The sequence below is a fragment of the Biomphalaria glabrata genome, chromosome 14 (assembly GCF_947242115.1).
Source record: "Biomphalaria glabrata chromosome 14, xgBioGlab47.1, whole genome shotgun sequence".
Taxonomy (NCBI): domain Eukaryota; kingdom Metazoa; phylum Mollusca; class Gastropoda; family Planorbidae; genus Biomphalaria; species Biomphalaria glabrata.
The window spans coordinates 13,635,669-13,659,003 of record NC_074724.1 but is presented as its reverse complement, the minus strand read 5'-3'; the positions used below and the strand labels follow the sequence as shown (position 1 = coordinate 13,659,003).

Here is a 23,335-nt window from a genome sequence, read left to right as displayed (position 1 = left end):
GGTTTCAAATAAATTTTCCACACATTTGTCAAGGGCTGAAATACCTCAGAATTTGTCAAGTCAATTAGAAAAGACATTCAACGTCTTCAGTGTCATTTATGGACAAAAAGTTTCAAAAGGCTGAGTACCATCTCGTCAGGGGCTGATTATAACTCACGGTTCATAGTTTGGGTATCACTGGAATACAGTGTTTCATTACTACGAAACTACTCTAGTTTCTGTGACGTCTCGCCCTAGGGTCAAAGTTGATAAGCTGTGATAAAAGGATATTGTGTCATATGTGTAAATAAAATTTTGCTTGAAGAAGACATTTCTAGATTTACGTAAAAATATAAGCAAATCTTAGACAATATTTCAAAATTTCAATAAACTTAAAGCAACTTAGAATTTAATATTAACTTAATTAACGGCACTCTACGACAGATTACGCCATGGTGTAATTATATTTTGTAACATTTTATTCTTTTCAAATTAACGAATAATTTCAATAATACGCATTTAAATCTAGACGCAGAAAACGATGTGATAGTCCTTTCAAAACAGATGTTGGCTCGAGAGCGTAGATCTATGTCAAGTCTGAAGCCAAATTTACATTTATTTTTTTACTTTGAAAAACTATAACTGTCCAACTAGAAACAGCATGAACCCCTGTGGTTAACGAGTTCTTCTCTTCTCAGCGACTGTTCAATTTCTTGGAAAATCGTTAGAGCAGTTTTTGAGGTAAGCATCCATGCAAATTCCAGTTTTGTGGTTCCTTGTTTGAGGTTCCATGAAGCTCTGACTTGATTAGAGGTATTGTAAAAACAAACATTACTACCGAAAAATACACAGTGAATGAAACATTTTGGAATTATTCTTATTTCTATCCTGCAAAGTGTTGTGTCTCCTAGTACTTTGGCCTCACCTTCAGCCTTTAGTTTATTTTCACTTTCAATATAAAACTGCCTGCATTTCAACAAAACCCCTTCTTGCCCGTGTATTCTAGTGTCTGTTACGTCGATTTAGAACGGCGTGATTTTATAATGCCCTTCTCACAAATGTACGCTTACTGCCCATGAATTCGGGTTGCCTTTATCCACTTGTTTTCACCTCTCCCAGCCTACACCTCATACAAAGTATTGTTCCGCTTTTCAGTTCTTTATAGAAATATTTTAAAGGCGCTTTGATGCTTTTTGACCTAAGTTGTAAGTGTGGAGTTCTTTCGCTTAGATAAGCCTTTTAAACGTATTTTTATATTTTGTTTGTTTATTATTGTGTCATGCATGTCGAGGGTTTACAAACTATTTTGACCAAAACCTCCTCTCCTTCTTCTGAAACAAAATTCTGGACATGAATGTTTGAACGGCCCCCCACACACAAACAATACACCTGGTCTGAGAATTCTAATTTCACTTTTCTCACTCTCCAACCCGTTCCCACACACCTGGTCGTATGGTATGCTCTCTGATATCATCTGATTCTGTGGCCAACGGTCAACGAGGGTTTGATGTGGCCAGCACAACGATCAACCGCCTTTACTTTTCCCCGACTAATGTTGGGTACTCATTAGAGCTGGGTGGACTCAGAGGCGCCCAAAAATTTCAAAATTAAAAATCCCAGCCTTCATCAGGTTTGGGACCCCGGTTCAGAAGCTAAGCGATTTACCGCTCAGCCACCGCGCCTCCAGTACAGTTGTCTCAATGGTACCAGGTTTTAACCCTGCACTTTGCCAACCCCCCTTTTCCTGCTGGATATTTAGAGCCAAGGTGTACATTATCTCTCACACTGTAGGAACATATTAGGAACATATTAAACATGTCAAAGCATTTTACAAAACAAAAGTAAAACAACCCTAAAATATATAAAGTTGGCTACATAAAGTCACTGACTTTTCTTCGGCTTCTCAATTTAATATTCAAAGTTTTTCATAAGGTCTACGTTGCTTTTGGTCGAGCCCCTCTTTTATTATCACTCTTGCTTCGACACGCTCTCTCACCTAATAATTATATTATCTTTTTTTCCCCCTTACCACCATCCTCAACACACAAAATAATATATATATATAATATATATATATACTTACATTTTATTTTACTTGTATATATTTTCTATATTAAAGAAACAAAAATCTTTTCAGGCCATGAAAAAAAGAAAGACTATGTATACAATGTCAACAAGTTCCAGGCAGACAGACAAACAGACAGAGTGATAAGCTTTGGAAAAAAAAACACGCGGGTCAAATTAAATATAATAAACAAGGAGACATCACTGGTCAATACCACTGTGCTAAGGTCATTCGAGGGAAATGTCATCCCACGTCCGTCTCTAAAGGTTATAATCTTCGCAATTTTATCTTTGCCATAAGACATCTTGGCGCTCAATTTTTTGTTCTGTCTCTCAAAGCGCTGTAAGAAAATAGGGAGAAATTCGACCGTTCTGTCAAAGTTTCGAGTCGATTGTGTTACCGACGCTTCTAGCTACAACGATATACATTCTACTTTGTAGATGAAACCTTTTGTGCTATTACAAATATTTGAGACAAGAATAATGCCAATCTTTCTTGGTTTACATTCAAGCAAAAATGTATATAAGTTCGATGCAAAATGTTTGTCACTTGAAATATACAGTTAGTAGCATGACCCCCCCCCCCTCTTCTTTGTATATACGTCGCCCCCCCCCCCCCCTCCCTCTCAAAGTTAAGCTGTGGTACGGCTTCTTATCCTTTTTCTCTTTCTCTCCCAATTCACAGTAAGTAAATTGCTGGTTTAGTGACATATCTTTAGTCAAATCACTCAATGTAGAAAGTAAAAGTAGCAATTATACATAAAACACTGTACTATAATCTTCAAATACAAAATTTAACAAGCTTACAGAGAAAGTTTGTGTGTAAACACAAACTCAAAATCGGCCCCTGAAATTATATCAAAGACAGATCTTGTGTATTGCCCCAGCGGTCCAGCAGACCAAAGGATAAGTGAAAGTGAATGTGAAGTTATATATGAACCTGGCCTAACAGATGTCTTATGGTGAATATTTAATTGATCTAAATGTATAATGAATATCTAATTGATCTAATTGTTTTGTAACGGGTCATTCTCTTAGTCCTCAAGAAAATAACATTTCGTAAAAAAAAATTAAAATTAAATAATAAAAAATAATTTTTCCTATAGTCCTATGTTTTCATTTACAGGATGAAGTTACTGTTCAAGCGAAAATATGAAAAACTACTTATTAATTCTTGCTTTAAATGAAGTATATGTTATATGCATACGAAATAGATTTTTTCTCTTTTAAAAAATAAGTAAACTTTTTTTTTGTGTAAATGTACTATTTATATAACAGAACTCATTAAAATTAGCAAAAAAAATGTAAAAAAATTTTTTGAAAAAAAAAAGAAAAACCTTTAGCATAAATGTATCACAATTATGAAAAGTAGTCTTCTCCCATACTAAAGAGCCTCCCGTGTTTGTTTCTAGTAATAGTGAATAGTTGTAAAAGTGTATTCTTATGAAAAAAAAAAATGCTTGCATAGGTGATTTAAAAAATTAAGATTTTTCGCTTTCAAAAAAGAAAAAAGTAGCCGTTGCATCAGAACTTTGATTGGTCTAAAATATTATGATATCGGATTTTCACTATCTTTTTCTAGTTTACGAGATCTAAACGGGGCGCACAGACAGACATTCCACACAAAATTAATAGCGTCTTTTCCCTTTTCGGGGGCCGCTAATAAACTACTAAGAAAGACACAAAGATAAATGCACATTCCTTGTTCCAATTTGTACAAGGAATGCTCCTTCTTATCCAATGCTATTAAAGCATGGAATGGGTTGCATGAGCGAGCAAGGAAAACCATCGACTTGGCAGAATTCAAGTCATTGGTTAAAAAGCATGACTAGATTCCCACTTAGTTATAAACTGATACTTCCCACACATATTAGCCGTTTTCAAATACTTTAGATCTTTCTTTTGTAGTAACGCGTAGTAGTGTAGCCCTAGTTATATTTAAGTATTAAAACATTTAATTACAGAGAGAGTGAGAGAAAGCGAGAGGGACAAAGTGCTGGTATATGCAAATCTAAGTCCCGTAACTTTTTTTTTTAAGTTCAAATATCTACTCTACTACACAGTAGTCTCCCTTCCCATAGCATCAATTTCAAACTAGTTACAGTACGTATCCTCTGTATCTATATTACCATAGTACGGTACATTTTAAAGAACACTAATTCTGAGTTAAAAGGAATTCCCAGATGTGTACGTTTATGTGTCGTGTCAGTACTAAACATAATTAACAGAACTTATTATAATATAACTTTAGCACGTACAAATATTTATTTGTAAAGGATGTGTGTAATTTATTAGATTACAAATTGTTTTCAAAAAATTACAATAATGCATTACTTCGAATCCAATGAGGCGGTGCAGGTAATTAGGCCTACGTAATTACATATTTACAGCACCTAAGTGACCCAATGCAGACTATCTAGGATCCGTCATGGGGGAATAGCTTTCTCTTTAAGCTCAAATGTGTGTGCCGCCGCCTTTGGGATTAACATGTTAGATGATGTAAAGATCATTTGTTTCTGTGAGCCACGGTTAACGTGGGTATCATATGGCCAGCACAGCAACCAGCAGGATTAACTTTTCCCCAACTAATTTCAGGTACCTACTACACCTAGGGGAACTCAGAAGCACCATGAAGATGCCTAAATTAAAAATCCTAAACTTCACTAGGAATTGAACCTGGGACCCCTCACCAAGCTAGGAAGCCAAGAGATGTACCAGCCACCTTGCCTCATAATTTGTGCAAATACTCGTTCTTCCCTAGTGCTATTAGAGCATGGAATGGGTTGCCTGAGCTAGCCAGGAAAACCAGTGACTTGGCAGAGTTTGGTTGATATGCATGATTAAATGCATGACGCGTAGGACGTAATCATCTTCCTTTTTGAAGTAACGTCAGTATTATATAAGATAAGATTTTAAGTAAAAAAAAAAAAGGAAGCATTTTAATTAAAAATAAAAAACCATCGGCAATATCTGCTTTAAAAAAAAATGTTCCTTTATTAACATGCACAATAATAAGCGGACGGTACATTTAACAACAAGTCAATACAAAACGTTTCTCACGCATACTGGTACATCTATATACAAATATGTTTTAACAATACATTTATCATACAACAAAATCGTGTATAAAACTTGCAGTACAGTGAAGGAAATGGGCGTTTGATATTGAACACATTCAAGTAGTCAAGAGTTCGGGACTTTTACTAATACTGCATGTTAGGCTGCTTCTATATATAATATACTATACAATATAATATAATATACTATATATAAGCTTGTGGGTCAAAGGTTTATTTAAAATAAAATGTAACATTTAATAATTTTATTCTAAACATCAAAAACCAGGATGCAATCAATTAAATATTATATTTCTAAGAACTGTTTCAAGTCTAAAGATAATCCCACTACACTATATCTAGAACTTGTAAAAAGGTGAACTATAGAAAAAAACATTTTAACTAACTACATACTCTTCCAACTTCAAAATGTGTGAAATTGCTCTCTGAAGTTGATTGGCATAATAATAACTGTTTCATTTATAATTTGTGACCGTGTTTGAGAGAATCTAGATAAATCTCATTTAGTCTACAAAAAACTAAAAAACAAAATGTTTCAATGGAATCATAGAAAAATAATACATGTACATAATATAAATGATTTTTTTTTTAAATATGACTGACTTTACAAAAAAAAATATAATATTAAACAATAATATAACAATATCAATAACTTATGTACTTTATTTAGACACTATACAAAGCCAATCCTTACATATTAAAAGTGTATAGATCATGTCTCGTGATTTATAAGTTTACAAATAGATTTATAGAGAAAAAAAGATATAAACCAATTGGAAATAGAATTTCAAGTAATCTAAATCTTAAAAGAAAGTTGTTTAGTTTTATCCCAAAAGAAATTTAACTTTTTTTTAGTGTTTAAAAAAGAAAAAAAAGTATTTTCTAAAGGTTTAACAGTCTCTTTTCCTATGGATTGTCTTGTTCTGTTTGAGCAACTGGCTTGTATCCATCCTGGTGTGCGTTTTGTTCAGTACTGCTGTCATCACTCTGAATGTTTAGATACACAAAGTCCTCTGGGAATATGGAGAAGACAATAAAGGTCATTAAGTTTCTAAGTTATTTGAAGTACTTTTATTTCAATAATTTCAATAATAAATAAATATGAATCATGATCTAAGGCTTAGATCTGACTCTAAGGTTGACGGTTATCAAGACAATCTTGTGGTCAGTACAATGACCCAACAGCCAACTATAACAAGCACAAAATTTGGTCAGCTCAGGAATGTCAAAAAGTTCACCTATTCCATTTTGCGTTCCCTCAGTTCAGAAACTGCGCTCTACCACTCAGCCACAGGGAACAAAGAGATCCATTTGAAGCATTTTTTTTAATCATCGATCTTCATCAGATAAATTCTGGCTCACAGGAATTGAGTTTATGCGTTCCTAAGTTCCTAACGACTAATAGAAGATCCATCCAGTGAGCGATAAATGAGCCTTTTTAGTATACTTTTTTTAAAAATCAGCATTGAAATATATCTATAAAAAGATTTACAAAGTAAAACAGAAATTGTACAGATAATTTTCCTACCTTTATCGCCATTGGATCTGTAAAAAAAAAGTAAATTTTCGGTTTAGATTAAGTTAGTTGTAACTAATACGTGTATAAATACATTAAAAGTATTGTAACCAATTGATTGTTATACCTAAATTAAATATACTCCTTTTTTTTTTACCTGTTTAGTACTGGAACGTAGGTGTTGTTGGTGGCGTGAGCTGGATAAAGAAACATAATGTTTTATAAATAAAGTTTTATTTTCTTATGAGAAAAAGAAGGAATCAAATAAATAGAGGGGAATAGAACAGCAGAATGGGAAAAACAAGTATATTAAGATTGAGAGAGAAACTGAGGATAGATAGAGAAACAAGGAATTGGTCTGTAAAAAAAAAAAATAAAAAGAGAAAAAACAATGAAACTAAGAAAGAGAGAAAGACAGAGGAGAAAAAGATAGAAAGTGAAAGAGAGAGAGAGAGAGAGAGAGAGAGAGATATACATAAAAGTGAAGGACAAGATTTAAGAGTAGGAGAATGTGCAAGGCAAAGGACACAGAAGAAAGGAGAATACCGGTTGACAGTTCTTGTATGGTGCCCCAATGGTCCTACAGTTTAAGGGATAGTTGAAAGTGAGAATAAGTAACTGAGTAAGTTTTAGAGTGAGGCAGAAAGAGGATTAGATGCAGTGTGTGTGTGAGAGAGAAAGAGTGCAAGAGAGCAAGAGAAAGTATGAGAGAAACCCAAAAGAGTACAAGATTGAAAATTGGAAAAAGATAAACTAAAGAGAAGAGAGAGAGAGAGAGAGAGAGACAGGATGAGATGGAGAAGAAGATATTGAGGGTAACAGAGTAAGGCAGAAACAAAAACTGCCTGGAAGGAAATAAAGAAGAACGAGAAAGTAAAGAAAAAGAAAGAGAAAAAAATCGAATTTGTTCTTAGATAAGAAACAGGAGAAATAGAGTGACATAGACATTTAGAGAGTCTAAAAGAGGAAGCGTAAGAGGAAAAGAGGAAGCGTAAGAGGAAAAGAGAAATTAAGACATTGTAAGAGAGAGAGCTTGTGGAAGGAGTCAGACCCAAGGGCCGCCCAAGACTAACATATAGAGATGTCTGCAAGCGAGACATGAGAGCCTCAGGCATTAGTGAAAGTATGTGGGAAAACATAGCCAAAGACCGGAGTGCATGGAGACAGACTGTGCGTGCTGGGACAACCCTTGCTGAGAACAAAAGAAATGAAGCGGCTTTAATCAAGAGGGAAAAAAAGAAAGCTGCCCTGTCTGCTAGCCCTAAATCAGAGGCATACAAATGTACGAATTGTGGCAAAGTCTGCCGTTCTAGAATCGGCTTGATTAGCCACACCAGATTCTGCCCCGTCTCAAGATTAAGCCAAAACCAGTGACTCACTTGGGCGCATCCATTGCCTTTCGAGACAAAAGGAGCCATATATATATAAGAGAGAGAGAGAGAAAGAGAGAGAGAGAGAGAGATACAGGGAAAGACAGAAAAATAGGTAAAAATGGCATCATTGACTATGAGATAAGGGTAGCTGTAACTTCCCTCGACGTTCGTTTATTTCATAGTCAGCAGTAATTTTTGGTTTGTTTGGTCTCAAATGTGTATTCATACATGATTTAGTCTTTTTAGCACGACAAAATGACTTATACTGAAAAACACAATTACAAAACAGGCCTCAAGTTTATAGAATGATAAAAAAAAACACTTTTTAAAACAGTGTATCGATAAATGTTTGTACAATTCCTCTATTTAAATCTCTAATTCTACATTGAAAAAAAAATGAAAATCCTGTGAGTACACGGTTCTTGAAAAAGGCTCTAATGAGATTCCTAGAAATGAGATAGTTGATGTACATTGTTGGGGAAAGAACGACTAGCGAGTTGGCCACATGGGGAAAACTTGAATTTAAAAACAAATTATCTTCTGAAATTTAATTTGGTCTAAACAATTCTTTATCTTGAAAAGACAAACATCACAGCGGGTATTCTCGCATCTTCATCAAAGAAATAAATCAAGAAATTGACGTCCAAAAACATTTAGCGCAGTGTCTTCTATAGCCTATCTATAGTGTAGTGGTTCCCAAACTGTGTTCCGTGGGACCTAGTTTTTCTAAAGACCTGAAGAAGTGTTCCACTGGAATAATTAAGTAGTAGGCTAGCTATGTGAATTAATATCTCTAGAAATTATCAAAATGTTCCACTACTCAGAATGTGCGATGTGTTCCATTAGAGAAAATGGTTTGGGAAGCATTGGTATATAGTATTATTCTAGATCAAGCTTTTCAGTCTAGACTACTGTCTTTTAATGTTGCCGTGGCTGAATCTGTATCACCAAACTACAATTGTAAATACTATGTATGTTTTAAGGGTGGAGGACTTTAGCGTGGTAAATATTATTTTGTATTTTTTTAAAATCTATTATTCATTTGTATAAAAAGCAAAATAGTCTCTTAAAAAGCTTTGTTCGCTGTATAAAGAACGTATAGCCTTTCAATGATAAAGAAAACTTTTTTTATAAATTACTTTTTTTTCTATTAATTGCAGATTTTTTAATATATTATTTAGTATTTCTATTGAAAGAACCAAACTCCTATTAATGGATAAATAAAAGATAGTGCTCTAGTCAAAGACTTACATTTCTTGTACTTTAGCACCAGTATCAGTACCACGATAACAACCAAGTCAAGGAAGAGAACTACAAAAAAGGCAACAGCCGGCCAAGTGAAGGCAGAGTTGTGGCTCGTGTTGTCTTGACTTCCAGCCGACATCACTGCATCCACTATTGGGAAATAAAAAAAGAATCTATATTATAAAGTAGAATGTGTGGTGTATGTATGTATGTGTGGATGTATGTTACTTATAGACATCAAAACCGCTTGACCAATCTTGATAAAACTAGGCAGGAATGTTCCTTGGGTACTAACTTAGACCGTAGTGTATGTATTGTAGCCCTAAAACAAACTTAAGACCCTCCAAAAAATAAAGTTGTCCGACTCTATTACAGCTATAGTATTTTATGGATCTAGGCCATGTCTGCAATGTTGACATGAGAAAAGATAGAAAGGATTTAGACCTAGATCTAATTTTAAGAAATACCCTTTGCGCAGATAGTTTTTTACTTTGACACATGAAAATACAAAAGAAGATCCATTGATTTCATTACATAATAAAATTAACCTTCAATTTTGTGTTTCAAAATCATTTTTTACATAAATTAGTTCCTTATATCTGTGACTTCAGATTTCCTGGCGAACATTCTTTCATTAGACAATACCGTAATGAATCGCTTACTAAATATTAATTCGTTTAATTGTTTACTTTATAATCCCATCCCTAGATCTAAAACTCGAATTCAACTCTAAGATGATAAAACTTCTCTTCACACAGATAGTTTTATACTTTAACACATAAACATATTAATTAAAGTCCATTCATTTCATATTTTGATCAAATAAACATTCAAATTTGGTTTTCTAAAGCTACATTCGTTTACGAAAGCTGCGAAGCCGAGTTGAGATAGGCCTAGATCTATATTCATTCATGAATCGGTTACTAAAAATTATTTCGTTTAATTGTTCACTTTATAATCCCATTCATTTAACAAAGCTATCGCTCTTTCGTTTTTAATAGATAAGAATGTATCGACTTCGGGTAAACCCATTTTCGCAAACTAATTTTATTTTCGTAGCGAAAGAGAAATAACGTGAAAGGATCATTAGCTAAGTTTAACATACATCTAAATCCAATCCACTAGATTACTCAAAAGCATTTTTTACATAAATTAGTTCCTGATATCTGTGACTACAGATTTCCTGGCGAACATTCTTTCATTAGACATTACCAAATGGTTACACATTAACACATCTCTCTACTGAGTCTATTCCTAGGCCTAGGTCTAAAACTTTTATTGAACTCTAAGACTTCTTCTTCTTCTTCTTCATCGTTCTCATTGTTATGTTGGAGTGTTCATATGACTAAACCAATACATGAGATGAACTGCGCAGTGGTTTCCAAATCAGGGAGCTCTCCATATAGTTTTCTTTCTATTGGGGTGATTTGGGGCCAATGTCTTATACGGGCCTCTTGGTAGAGAGAGCAGTTTTGGAGGACGTGGTCGGCATTTTCTGGTGATACTCCACATGGGCAGATTTCACTGGTTCCAATTTTGAGCTTCCGGAACATGTGTTGTCGCATTCTGTTGTGTCCGGTCCTGAGTCGAAAGATTAGACGTTGGTCTTGTCGGGATAGCTTATAGTAAGCATCATCTTTCTTGTGATTTGGATGGGAGCTCGTCCATTTCTCATTTATTTTATCTACAATTAATTTCTTCATTTCTTCTGGATAGAGTGCAGAGTTTACTTGTGAGTTTGTTCTCCCACTCTTGGCGAGTGTGTCAGCCTTCTCATTTCCTGCTAGTTGTATGTGAGCTACTCTAAGACTGATAAAACTTCTTTTCGCAAAGATAGTTTTATGCTTTAACACATAAACATACTAATTATTGTCCATTCATTTCATATTTTAGCCGTGTTGAGATAGGCCTATATTCATTCATGAAAAAAAGTTTACGCATGCGCAGCACAGAATGAACTCTATAAAAGCCAATTTTTAACTCTTGATTAGTGTAGATTTATGGTTATGTCTACCTCGAGATCTACTTTATACACATGAACATACAAAATTTAGTCTATTCATCTCAAATTTTAATCAAATATATGTAAGCCTACAAGCTAATGTTTTAATTTGAAAAAAAATGGATTTAAGCCTATTAGCTATTTTGATTTGATAGCTTCATTCACACTATTTTTACATTGACACATTCGCTTTACTTATTACATTATTATTTCGTTTAATTGTTTACAAAACACTCTCAGTGACTATATCGAAAGTAATGCGCAAATAAAGACCCGCGGGTCGCGGGTAACATATGTCTAGTATATACATATATCTTTCTGTGACTCTGTTACACTCAAAACATCTCTAGTCGAAGATATGTGTTGTGACACGGTTACTATGTGTGGTCAACCGTGACACACGGTCAAGTGTTGGGTATCGAAGAGTTAGGGGGACTAGCGGGAAGTGACGAGTGTGTAAACAAGAAGAGAGGAAGTCAGCGAGTGGAGTTGGTTATCTGTAGATAATGTTAGTTTTGTAAATATGTTATCTTTGAATGCTGCACAATATAAAGCAGTTTATACTTAAAAGGACTTGTTCCTTCACAATATGGTGAAAGCTGTAAACGATGAGAATATGAGATTGAAAAATGTCCCTTTCACACCTCTAAATCACGATGAGAATATGAGATTGAAAAATGTCCCTTTCACACCTCTAAATCACGATGAGAATATGAGATTGAAAAATGTCCCTTTCACACCTCTAAATCACGATGAGAATATGAGATTGAAAAATGTCCCTTTCACACCTTTAAATCACGATGAGAATATGAGATTGAAAAAGGTCCCTTTCAGACCTCTAAATCACGATGAGAATATGAGATTGAAAAATGTCCCTTTCACACCTTTAAATCACGATGAGAATATGAGATTGAAAAATGTCCCTTTCACACCTCTAAATCACGATGAGAATATGAGATTGAAAAAGGTCCCTTTCAGACCTCTAAATCACGATGAGAATATGAGATTGAAAATTGTCCCTTTCAGACCTCTAAATCACGATGAGAATATGAGATTGAAAAATGTCCCTTTCAGACCTCTAAATCACGATGAGAAGAATGAAAAGCTCACGATTAACCAGAGCGCCAAAACGTGAGGCTATAAACACTATTGGTTTGAAACCCAAGCCCTTCCTCTCAGCCACTCAACCCCAAACACAATACATTCATTAAAACAGTTACTACCAAGTCTCCTCACACGTTAACTATAAAACAACATTTTATTACATTCGACTGTTCAACTGTACGTTTTCTACTAGCGCACTCCAAAATATGGTGACATGTTTATTTACAAAAGATAATTAATGATTTGCTTAATAATTTAATCATTAGTTGGCTAAGCATGAAACTCTGGGTCGCTGTAAACAATCATTCGTCACTCAAGACACAGTAGCCAACAGCAGAATGATGACATCAAATATAAAAATAAATTTCAATCGTTTGCAAGTCGATTAACATTGTTAATACCATTAGTCATACTCTGTAAATACACCCAGTAAATGAGTAACTTATATTAAAAACAAAGTTGAAGATAACTAAAAAAACTAAAAAAACAAAACTCTGTAAAAAGTAATGAATGTATTCTGTATAATAAGACTTTCATGACTTTAAAAGAACATATAACTGAGTACTGCAGCTATTAAAATAAGAGTCATTAGAGAATATTTGGGCATTGCATCGAGGAGTGTAGCAATAAACTCATCTCTGACTCAGTGTAAACAAGTGACGCTGTGAAAGAGTCAATACTAGTAACCCTAACCCTAACCCTAAGACTATTTTGTTTTCAAGAAAAAGGAAGTAACATGTTTAACAGATTCAAATAGTTATCACACAACCATCATTGTGCAGTTTTGATTAACAGAGTACTCTTGGAAAACTTGGCCAAGTTTGGCATTCCAAACATATTTGTAAGACATTTTCTGATGATTATTTCTCTAGAACAAAGATTTATATAAAAGGGAAGTCGTTGATAAAATATTGATAAAGAGTTCATATGTTTAATATCAAGTATACAAATGTTAAAGAGAAATGTAATAAGTATGTTTCTATTTGTTTGTACTGAAGACATATTTAAAGCTATGTACATGTCTGTTTGTGTCACGCGTTTGCAGTCCAAAGTACGCGTGTGTCAGAAGGTGAATCCTACTGTTCGTTAATTTGACTGTGTGTCTCTTCTGCTAAGTCACCTTTCGTTTCGTTAAGCTTCTCTGTGGTGCCCAAACCACGGCCCGCAGTGCAAATCTGGCTCGTATCTTTTGTGTCGTCTGGCCTCTCTAAACTTCTAAGTACAGTGTATACTAAGGAAACAGAATCTAGGTGCGAGACTGATAAGTGTTGAAAATCAAAGTGGTATGCGCCCATGCCAAACAATGTTGTGCACCAATAATTTTATCTCAGTGTGTAAGCATTGGGTGCATCCCATCTTTTTAAACAAGTAAAATAAAAAAAAATACTTAAACAAAAAAAATCTTATATTAATGTGTATCTTTAGTTTGAATCAGTCATGTAATGAAATATTTTTTACCAATGGTTTTTGTTTAGTGTTATTTCATGCTTTTTGGAAAGAAAAAATGGGGTTTCAGGGCGATAGCTTTTTTAAATGTATTTTTTTTTAAATGGGAACAACCTGAATTCGAACTTGTGTGTTAAAGCACTCCCAGGCTTTTCAAGCCAACGCGGTAACCACTCTGCTAGCGAAGAGCTTATAAACATGGAAGATTCTATAGTTAATATATTGTTTCTATTTCATGTTTTTGTTCACTAAGCCTCAGACGGAAGCCTAATATAAAGGGGACTAATGCAGCTAATACCTCCACTTCAGACTAGTACAATTTCTTTCCCTTGTTTGAGGTACAAAAACAAAGTAATTTATTACCAATAGTTAACTTTTTTTATAATGATAATGATGTTGTCAGGTAAAAGAAAAAAAAAATGCACAATTTCAGCTTGACCCGAGATTGGGTGTGGGAGAAATGACGTGTAAAATGTTTTGGCCAGACAGACAGACAGACAGAGTTGATATAAAATTTGTAATTTAAAAAAAGGACTTATTTGGAGCATTGAGATGGAAGAATGTGATACATATTCTATGCAAACAATCATTTGAAGCAGCAGTTGTATACTTTTGTTCATATTTCTTATACAACATTGTGAACGTCGAGAACATATTCTTCTAATACTTTTTTTTCTTCCGATCAGCGGCGTCACTCGGCACTTTGGTGTCACGGAGATCACGCGTCACTAGGGTGTGGGAGGGATGCGCACTACGTCGGGTGACATTCATTAGGAAATAACAGAAACAACGCGAGAAAAAAAAAAGGGAGGGGGGGGGGCGAAAGCGAAGCTACTACGACCACTAGCTAAGGCAAAGTGGAAAGTAAATTGTAATTTACAGCTAGAACAAAAGGAGTCATGAAAACTACGACATACTTCGCTGTGAACGTTGATTGTGAAGGGCTTTCTTTTAGGAGAGGCGAGAAATGCATAATAGATAGTATAATAACCTAATCGCACCGGGTGACACATACACGATCGACACTTCTGGGCTCGAGCTTCTTCAGTTTGTGTTTAATTATTTTTATTAATTGAGTCTACTCTTTTTTCTTTCTTTATCTCTACTTTTTTTTATTAATTTATCTCTACTATTTGTTTTTCTCTACTCTTTTTTTTTTCTCCCCCATTTGTTTTTCTTTCTTTATCTTCACTATTTTTTTCTTTCTTTATCTTCACTAATTTTTTTTCTTTCTTTATCTCTATTCTTTTTTTTCTTTCTTTATATCTATTCTTTTTTTTCTCTTTATCTCTATTCTTTTTTCGTTCTTTATCTCTATTCTTGTTTTCTTTCTTTATCTCTATTCTTGTTTTCTTTAATGATCTCTTGAAGCAATTTTCTCTTTCACATTTAAAACCAATTTGTATTATACTAATGCACAATTTTTGTTGTCAATAACGGATCTCAACAAGTCAGCGTATAAGGACGGTCCTTTCTTTCCTTCTCGTCATATAGTCTACCTAATGAGTCACTCGAGGGCACACTGTTGCTCTGTGATAAACACGCTGTCACAATAAAAACTTCCGGCTCTAAGTTCAAGGTAAAGTAGTCGACTAGTGTACAATAGGCAGGGATACGGGATTTCTTTTGTATGCCGATTGTATATATCAACGTCGCGTACATAAAATGTGTTCTATTAATAGAGTAAGCCATCAACATACCTTGGCTACGTCACCCAACATACAGGGGCGGCCTCAACAGTACCCGAGGCCCGGGACGAGTTTAATAACCGTAAGCGCTGACTTCATACAAAGTACCATATCACATCACGCTAGAGGGCTTGTCCGCCTCTAACGCTGTAGGTCTTATTATTGTTATAAAAAAAGTACCTTTGGTAGCTATTGTACTATTGGCCGTTTGACTTGATTACAGTAATGTGTTATACAGTTAAGATTTTGCTTGATTGTGTCTCCAGTCTGCTGATATTGATTTAATGGCCTTTAATCAACGTAACTAATGGAAAATTAAAAAAAAAAACACTAAATAATAAAATTGTTGCTGTCGCAGGGCCCCATCGGACGTGGGGTGTGGCCGGTTGCCCCATTCGCCGCCCCCTAAGGCCACCTCTGACAACATATAGATCTATTGAAATAATCAATACATGTGAGCTGCTTTTAAGTCCATTGGCTTTCTACAAATATCCATGTTGGATTCGACTTTTAAAAAGTGGCGCAAATATTATAATGAATTCAAGAGGAAAGCGTAAACGGACGGAGGGGTGGTATTAAAGTAAAAAATAATGTAACATGACTATAACATCTAGGCTGTTTCTAGGTATGTAACATGACTATAACATCAAGGCTGTCTCTAGGTATGTAACATGACTTTACCATCTAGGCTGTGTCTAGATATGTAACATGACTATACCATCTAGGCTGTCTCTAGATGTAACATGACTATATTATCTAGGCTGTCTCTAGGTATGTAACATTACTTTATTATCTAGGCTGTCTCTAGGTATGTAACATGACTTTACCATCTAGGCTGTCTCTAGATATGTAACATGACTATACCATCTAGGCTGTCTCTAGATGTAACATGACTATATTATCTAAGCTGTCTCTAGGTATGTAACATGACTATAACATCTAGGCTGTCTCTAGATATGTAACATGACTATACCAGCTAGGCTGTCTCTAGATATGTAACATGACTATACAATCTAGGCTGTCTCTAGGTATGTAACATGACTATAACATCTAGGCTGTCTCTAGATATGTAACATGACTATACCATCTAGGCTGTCTCTAGATATGTAACATGACTATACCATCTAGGCTGTCTCTAGGTATGTAACATGACTATATTATCTAGGCTATCTCTAGGTATGTAACATGACTATAACATCTAGGCTGTCTCTAGATATGTAACATGACTATAACATCTAGGCTGTCTCTAGATATGTAACATGACTATACCATCTAGGCTGTCTCTAGATATGTAACATGACTATACCATCTAGGCTGTCTCTAGATATGTAACATGACTATACCATCTAGGCTGTCTCTAGGTATGTAACATGACTATACCATCTAGGCTGTCTCTAGGTATGTAACATGACTATAACATCAAGGCTGTCTCTAGATATGTAACATGACTATACCATCTAGGCTGTCTCTAGATATGTAACATGACTATACCATCTAGGCTGTCTCTAGGTATGTAACATGACTATATTGTCTAGGCTGTCTCTAGGTATGTAACATGACTATAACATCTAGGCTGTCTCTAGATATGTAACATGACTATACCATCTAGGCTGTCTCTAGATATGTAACATGACCATACCATCTAGGCTGTCTCTAGGTATGTAACATGGCTATACCATCTAGGCTGTCTCTAGATATGTAACATGACTATACCATCTAGGCTGTCTCTAGATATGTAACATGACTATAAAATCTAGGCTGTCTCTAGGTATGTAACATGACTATATTATCTAGGCTGTCTCTAGATATGTAACATGACTATAACATCTAGGCTGTCTCTAGGTATGTAACATGACTATAACATCTAGGCTGTCTCTAGTTATGTAACATGACTATAACATCTAGGCTGTCTCTAGGTATGTAACATGACTATATTATCTAGGCTGTCTCTAGGTATGTAACATGACTATATTATCTAGGCTGTCTCTAGGTATGTAACATGACTATAACATCTAGGCTGTCTCTAGGTATGTAACATGACTATAACATCTAGGCTGTCTCTAGATGTGTAACATGACTATACCATCTAAGCTGTCTCTAGGTGTGTAACATGACTATGAAATCTAGGCTGTTTCTAGATATGTAACATGGCTATAATAATAATTAATAATAATTTTATTTATCAAGCGCTGTTAACAAACAAAATGTAGGCTCAAGGCGCTGTAATAACATTACAAACACAAACACGACAAATAGAATGACAATTAATCTAAAAAATTTTAAAACAAATAGGTCTGAATGTTCTTCTTAAAAGTGGTGTAGCATGTTGTCTGTCTGAGATCAATGGGGAGTGTCTCTAAAACTACTGTACTGGCTTTATGTAGATAGTCACATGAAGACTTTACTCACGAAAAAGCTAGATTGTCACTAATACATCGAGAATATATTCGCTAAAACATCTAGAGGATCTATAAAACATCTAGAAGATCTATAAAACATCTAGAGGATCTATAAAACATCTAGAGGATCTATAAAACATCTAGAGGATCTATAAAACATCTAGAGGATCTATAAAACATCTAGAGGATCTATAAAACATCTAGAGGATCTATAAAACATCTAGAAGATCTATAAAAAAATCTTGAGAATCTATAAAACATCTAGAGGATCTATAAAAAAATCTTGAGAATCTATAAAACATCTAGAAGATCTATAAAACATCTAGAAGATCTATAAAAAATCTAGAAGATCTATTAAAAAAAACTTGAGAATCTATAAAACATCTAGAGGATCTATAAAAAAATCTTGAGAATCTATAAAACATCTAGTGAATCTATAAAACATCTAGAATGTTACTTAAATATGTAAACGATTTATAAAACATCTAATTGTAAATGAAATATCTAAATGATTTTTAAAAAAGAAAAACATCTGGACCTCGCAATTAAAGAAATCATGAATGCCAGTAGGTCTAAGATCAAGCATTTAGTTCATTTATCGTCCTAGAAATCTTGGAGATTAGTAGCACATTACAACACAGTCTATCCTTAGGTTGCTGGATATTCTTGTAAAGTTCTTCTATTTGTATTACTGCAACAAAACTATATTTTAAACTGTTTTGCAAAAATGCCTATAGCCTGGCAGCCAAATACTGGCTAGAGTAAGACGAAGAAACCTGTTCTAGTGCCTATTGAAATTATTGTTCTCTTGACTTCTGTTTGAATCACAAAAGAATACAAGATCACCAGGATGTAACTCAAACTGAGTTGAAACTTCAGAGACATATAAACAATTGTAACATCGACACAAAGATAATCTCTTAAAAACTACAAGCCCTCTCAAACATACAATTTCATTGAATACAAAACCAATATAAAAAAACAAAAAAAAGTCTTCAGCTCTGCATTTGAAACTCTAAGACTCTTAAGAAATAGGATATAGATTCTAAATATCAACTCTTGTGGCATTCACTTCGTGCACTTTCATACCTTATAAACTTAATGATAAAGTATTTACAAAATAGTACTTCTTCCATTCTCACCAATACAAACTATAAAAACTATTTTTAAAAAAGTCCTTTTAAAAAAAAAACGTATCTAAATCCGTCCCTATATCTAACAATAAATAATAAATAATGTAAAAGTTATTTCCTCATTCGATATCAAACAAAATAATTAATTACCAATAACTATTGACTAATTAAGAATTTTAGTTTATTGATTCATGTTTTGTTAGGTACACTAATTAATAGTTTAAAATATCAACATGATCAGAAAATACGTGACGGAGAAATAGCGTTATCAATTATTTAAGGGGCTAAACCCCCCACAAAATTAATCACATCCGTGAATACTGGATTACTTTTTTTTTGTTCCATTGTTGCTATTAAACAAATACAAAATAAATACCAGAAATTAATTATCTAATTGGGTAAATTTATTCATGTTTTGTCTATGTCAATGAATAATTGCGCAAAGTTTCAACTTGATCCGAGAACAGGTGTGGGAGAATTACGTGTACACATTTTTTACCAGACAGAAAGCGTAAGTTGATGTTACATTGTTAATTAAAACTTAATACGTTATTTCAACGAAAAAAGGTAACTTATGATAGGGTTAGGGTTACATTGTAAATGAATGGCTGCCAGATGTGTGGTTTGCGCACTGGACTGTCGTTCGAACTTTACAGATAGCCAGCTCCCATCCCCGTCGTTCTACGGGAGGCTTGGGCTAGGAAGTCAATTATTTTCAACTCTGAAGGAACATCCGAAACAAAATATTTTACAAACAAAACATTTTATAAACCAATGAAATAGCCGAGATCTAGTCAAATAAGGTAACTATACATTTCTTGGCCATTAAATAAGTTCGACACCAGACTTTCATGTAAGTTACAAAACATGAATAACAAGTTCTGTGTGGAGTAGACAAAGTTAAGTGATGTTTGTGTATGTGTTTGTGTGTATGTGTATGTCTAGAGAGGAGGATTCGAGCAACGGAATATAGATGCTACAGAAGGATCTTTGGTATCGCAATGAAAGACCCCATCACAAAACCAAGAGATTAGAGACAGGGTTACTGCAGCGATCGAACCCCATTATGACCTGCTAGTTTTAGTGAAAAAACGCAAGCTCAAAATCTATGGACATATTACAAGATCTTCGGGGCTCGCAAAGACCTTCCTTTAGGGAACATTACCAGGAAAAAGAAGAAGAGGCAGACAGAAAAAAATCGATGGGAGGAAAACATAAAAGAATGGACGGGCCTGCCATTGAAAGAGGTTCTAAACAAGGCAAAAGACAGAGAAGAATGGAGAAAGACGGTCAACGAGTCTTGCTTGGTGCCTCAACGGTCCAACAGACTAAGGGATAAGTAAAGGTATACGGTATGTCCATAAGGTATATACATTATTTTAAATCGTGATTATTTAACATGAAAAAAACTGAAACTTTGACAGAACTCGCTATGCTTCCATATTGAATATGTTAGTTAAATAACAAGACCATCTCAATAAAGAGCACATACATTAAATCTACTTCATAAAACACATATTTTATTTTATTTCAACCTAATTTTCCCACTAAGTCTACTTTAAGGAAATCCTTTTATCCTTTAAATGGTTTACCTGCATAACCAATATGCGCAATAAGCATCCGTGAATCAGACAGTGAACATGTATTATTTTAAGAACTAAACTGTCTTCAAACCTTCCTGGCGTGCAAGATAAACAAGACCGGATTTACCAATATGCAATAAAAGCTATATATTAGGGCCCCCCAAGAATTATTTTGTATAGACATATATTATCTAATACTAGCAATAAAGGGGCCATATTTCAAATAGTTTAGCGCCTTTTCAATTGTAACTCTGACACTGATGATAGTAATAAATGAAGATATACTTACATAGACATGAAAGCACATTTAGACACAAGAGATATTCCCATTTGTTCATGACTAGAGTTTTAAGTAGGCCTATGATCCTGTTTCAGAAAATAAGATGCAATTGCTACATTAATTCTACACTTTTCTAGCTAGGACTGATATAAAAGTGCGTAATATATGAGTATACAATTTGAATTTTATAGTGCTGACTATTGTTGACTGAAGTAAGATTTCTATAGATCTAGATCTAAGTACCTACACTAGACTTTTTACTCTACATTAAAACTTGAAATGCACTTTTCGGTATAAGCCATTAGACAAAATTGCTGTCATTGATTAATATATAAAGGCTACACAGAAGATCCCTACGACTACATGTGTGTAGCATCAAATAGTTTGGTCTTACCTCTGTATCAACACAGCACGCTAGTATCAGTTGAGCTATCAAGTGTTTGGTTGATATAACATTTCATGTGCCAGCCAGTGTGTAGGTGACAGGAAACTCAGAAATATCCTGTTTGAGAGCACGTTACCTGTGTGTGTTTGTGTTTTTGCCAGACTGTGTCTGTAGGTGTGTGTATGTATGCGAGTGTTGAAGAGAGTAAGGTGTGCCTATTGTAATACTAATTGTCTCGTGGGACATCGTATTCTCTGAGGCCGGAGTTAAATAGGATTGAATTGGGTAGCCCCTTCATTTTTTTTTTTAATGATTGGGCCATGAATCATTGGATTACTTATCCATTTGACATCATTTTTTTCCTTAAAAAAAGAAAGCGTATTTTTAAAATATTTTTAATTTGTTTATTTGTGGAGTAAAGCCTTTGGAAGCTGAACTAAGTGACCTGCCGTAAAATCTGGCTATACGAATCACAAAGGCTGGTGTTGAATGATACTAGTTTACAAATACATTACTAATTGTTATTTGTATCTTTTTAAAGTTAATTAGGACCCTAAGTGAATTATTGAATGGGTGATGATGCATATTTATAAGTTGTACATAAACACATACACTCAGTCTTAAGGCGGATTAGTTAATTAAGTGATGTGTGTGTGTGTTTGGTCGTCGAAGTTCACTCTCACAAACTTACCTTGACCAGCCTTGATAGAGGTGTGTGTTTCTGTGTGTGTGTGTGTTGTTGTTGTTTCCCACTCCTTTCGCTCATAGTCAGCCGCACCAACGTGTAAGGCAGCGTCTCTCAAACTTGGAATGAGCTGCTAAGGTAGATAAGAAGGTGGTCGTGAAAGTAGTCATATTTTATCTATTTGTTTTTATTAGGGACAACAATGTGAACTGCATTCAATTAGAAACTAAACAATAAATCAAATATAGAGAAATTAACTAAGAGGACTACAAAATAACAAAAAAAAAAAAAAAACAACGTATTATTACTAAAACAGATTTCTTTAAAAATATGTTTATCAATATCTACCCATTAGTCGTCGTGGCCGAGTGTTACTGAACTTGGCTTATGAACTGAGGTGTCTTGAGTTTAAGTGTAATGATCACCTGAAATTTTAGCCCTCCCCTCTCTTTTTGACATACATTGTGTAAGTAGCCTAAATGTAATCGGACTTTAGGATGGTCACATGATATCCTCGTTAACCGTCAGCCGTAGAAACTGACGTAAAGAGTGTGGCACCCGGAAGTAGTTTAGTAGTTAGCAATATTTGAGATCATATTGCTTTCTATATTTTTGTTTTTACAATCCGTCTAGTATTTTATTACTTGTAGAGGTTCTCTACCTTCTTGCCTTCTCCAAAGTCTGTAGGATAAACTTCATAACTAGGAGGCGCGGGGGCTGAGTAGTAAAGCGCTCGGCTTATAAACCGAGGCTCCGGGTTCGAATCCTTGTGAAGACTGGGATTTCGAATTTCTGAATTTTAGAGCGCCTCTTAGTCCACCAAGCTCTAATGGGCAGACTTTAGTTGAGGAAAAGGAAAAGCGGCTGGTCGTTGTGCTGACCACATGACACCCTCGTTAAACGTGGGCCACAGAATTATTCATAAGTATTCATATTCAATAACAATACACGAATCAATACAAAAATTAACCAATTAGTTAATCAATTAGTACTAATTAATTAATATTGTTTATATGGAAGCTAGAAAGCCTAACCCTGCCATTTTCAGATAAATGACAGTAATTAGCGGTGCTTTCCGTGAAATAAGCTTTGCTTTTTAAAAAGCAATATTATTTCTTTTGTTCGTTAATAGATCTAGATTAACAATAAATATATACGATTGGAAATAGTTTTATTTTCTTTCAATCCAACGTTCGTGCTCACAATATGCTGAGTGCGCTATGGTACCCACTGGGGTGGGGGAATGGCTTTGGGTGGGGGGAAGTTTCTGAGAGACAGTTTCCAAAAAAATATAAGAATACTGTAAAAATTTACAACAAAACGACTTTAAAAAAAAAAATTAATTAATTTTCTCAGTACTTTTACTCTGGAATGAT

At 34.5% G+C, this 23,335-nt stretch overlaps 1 protein-coding gene across 1 annotated transcript; it reads right to left on the bottom strand.

Moving 5' to 3' along the window:
* Positions 1 to 5,012: 5,012 nt before the first annotated feature.
* LOC106060284 (uncharacterized) lies at positions 5,013 to 22,023 on the bottom strand. The gene is made up of 6 exons (XM_013218101.2): positions 21,966 to 22,023; positions 20,899 to 20,975; positions 9,261 to 9,404; positions 6,794 to 6,833; positions 6,649 to 6,665; positions 5,013 to 6,133 (listed from the first exon to the last, which is right to left on the bottom strand). The coding sequence occupies exons 2-6, from the start codon at positions 20,945 to 20,947 to the stop codon at positions 6,027 to 6,029; spliced, it is 357 nt and encodes a 118-aa protein (XP_013073555.1). The 5' UTR covers positions 20,948 to 20,975; positions 21,966 to 22,023; the 3' UTR covers positions 5,013 to 6,026.
* Positions 22,024 to 23,335: the final 1,312 nt, after the last annotated feature.

Excerpts from the sequence above, each read along its gene's own strand:
- LOC106060284 (XM_013218101.2), bottom strand. The coding sequence starts at position 20,947 with ATGAACAAATGGGAATATCTCTTGTGTCTAAATGTGCTTTCATGTCTA. Across the intron at positions 9,405-20,898 it reads AAATGTGCTTTCATGTCTAT|TGGATGCAGTGATGTCGGCT; the intron begins GTAAGTATATCT and ends ATTTCCCAATAG. Across the intron at positions 6,834-9,260 it reads GGTGCTAAAGTACAAGAAAT|CTCACGCCACCAACAACACC; the intron begins GTAAGTCTTTGA and ends TTCTTTATCCAG.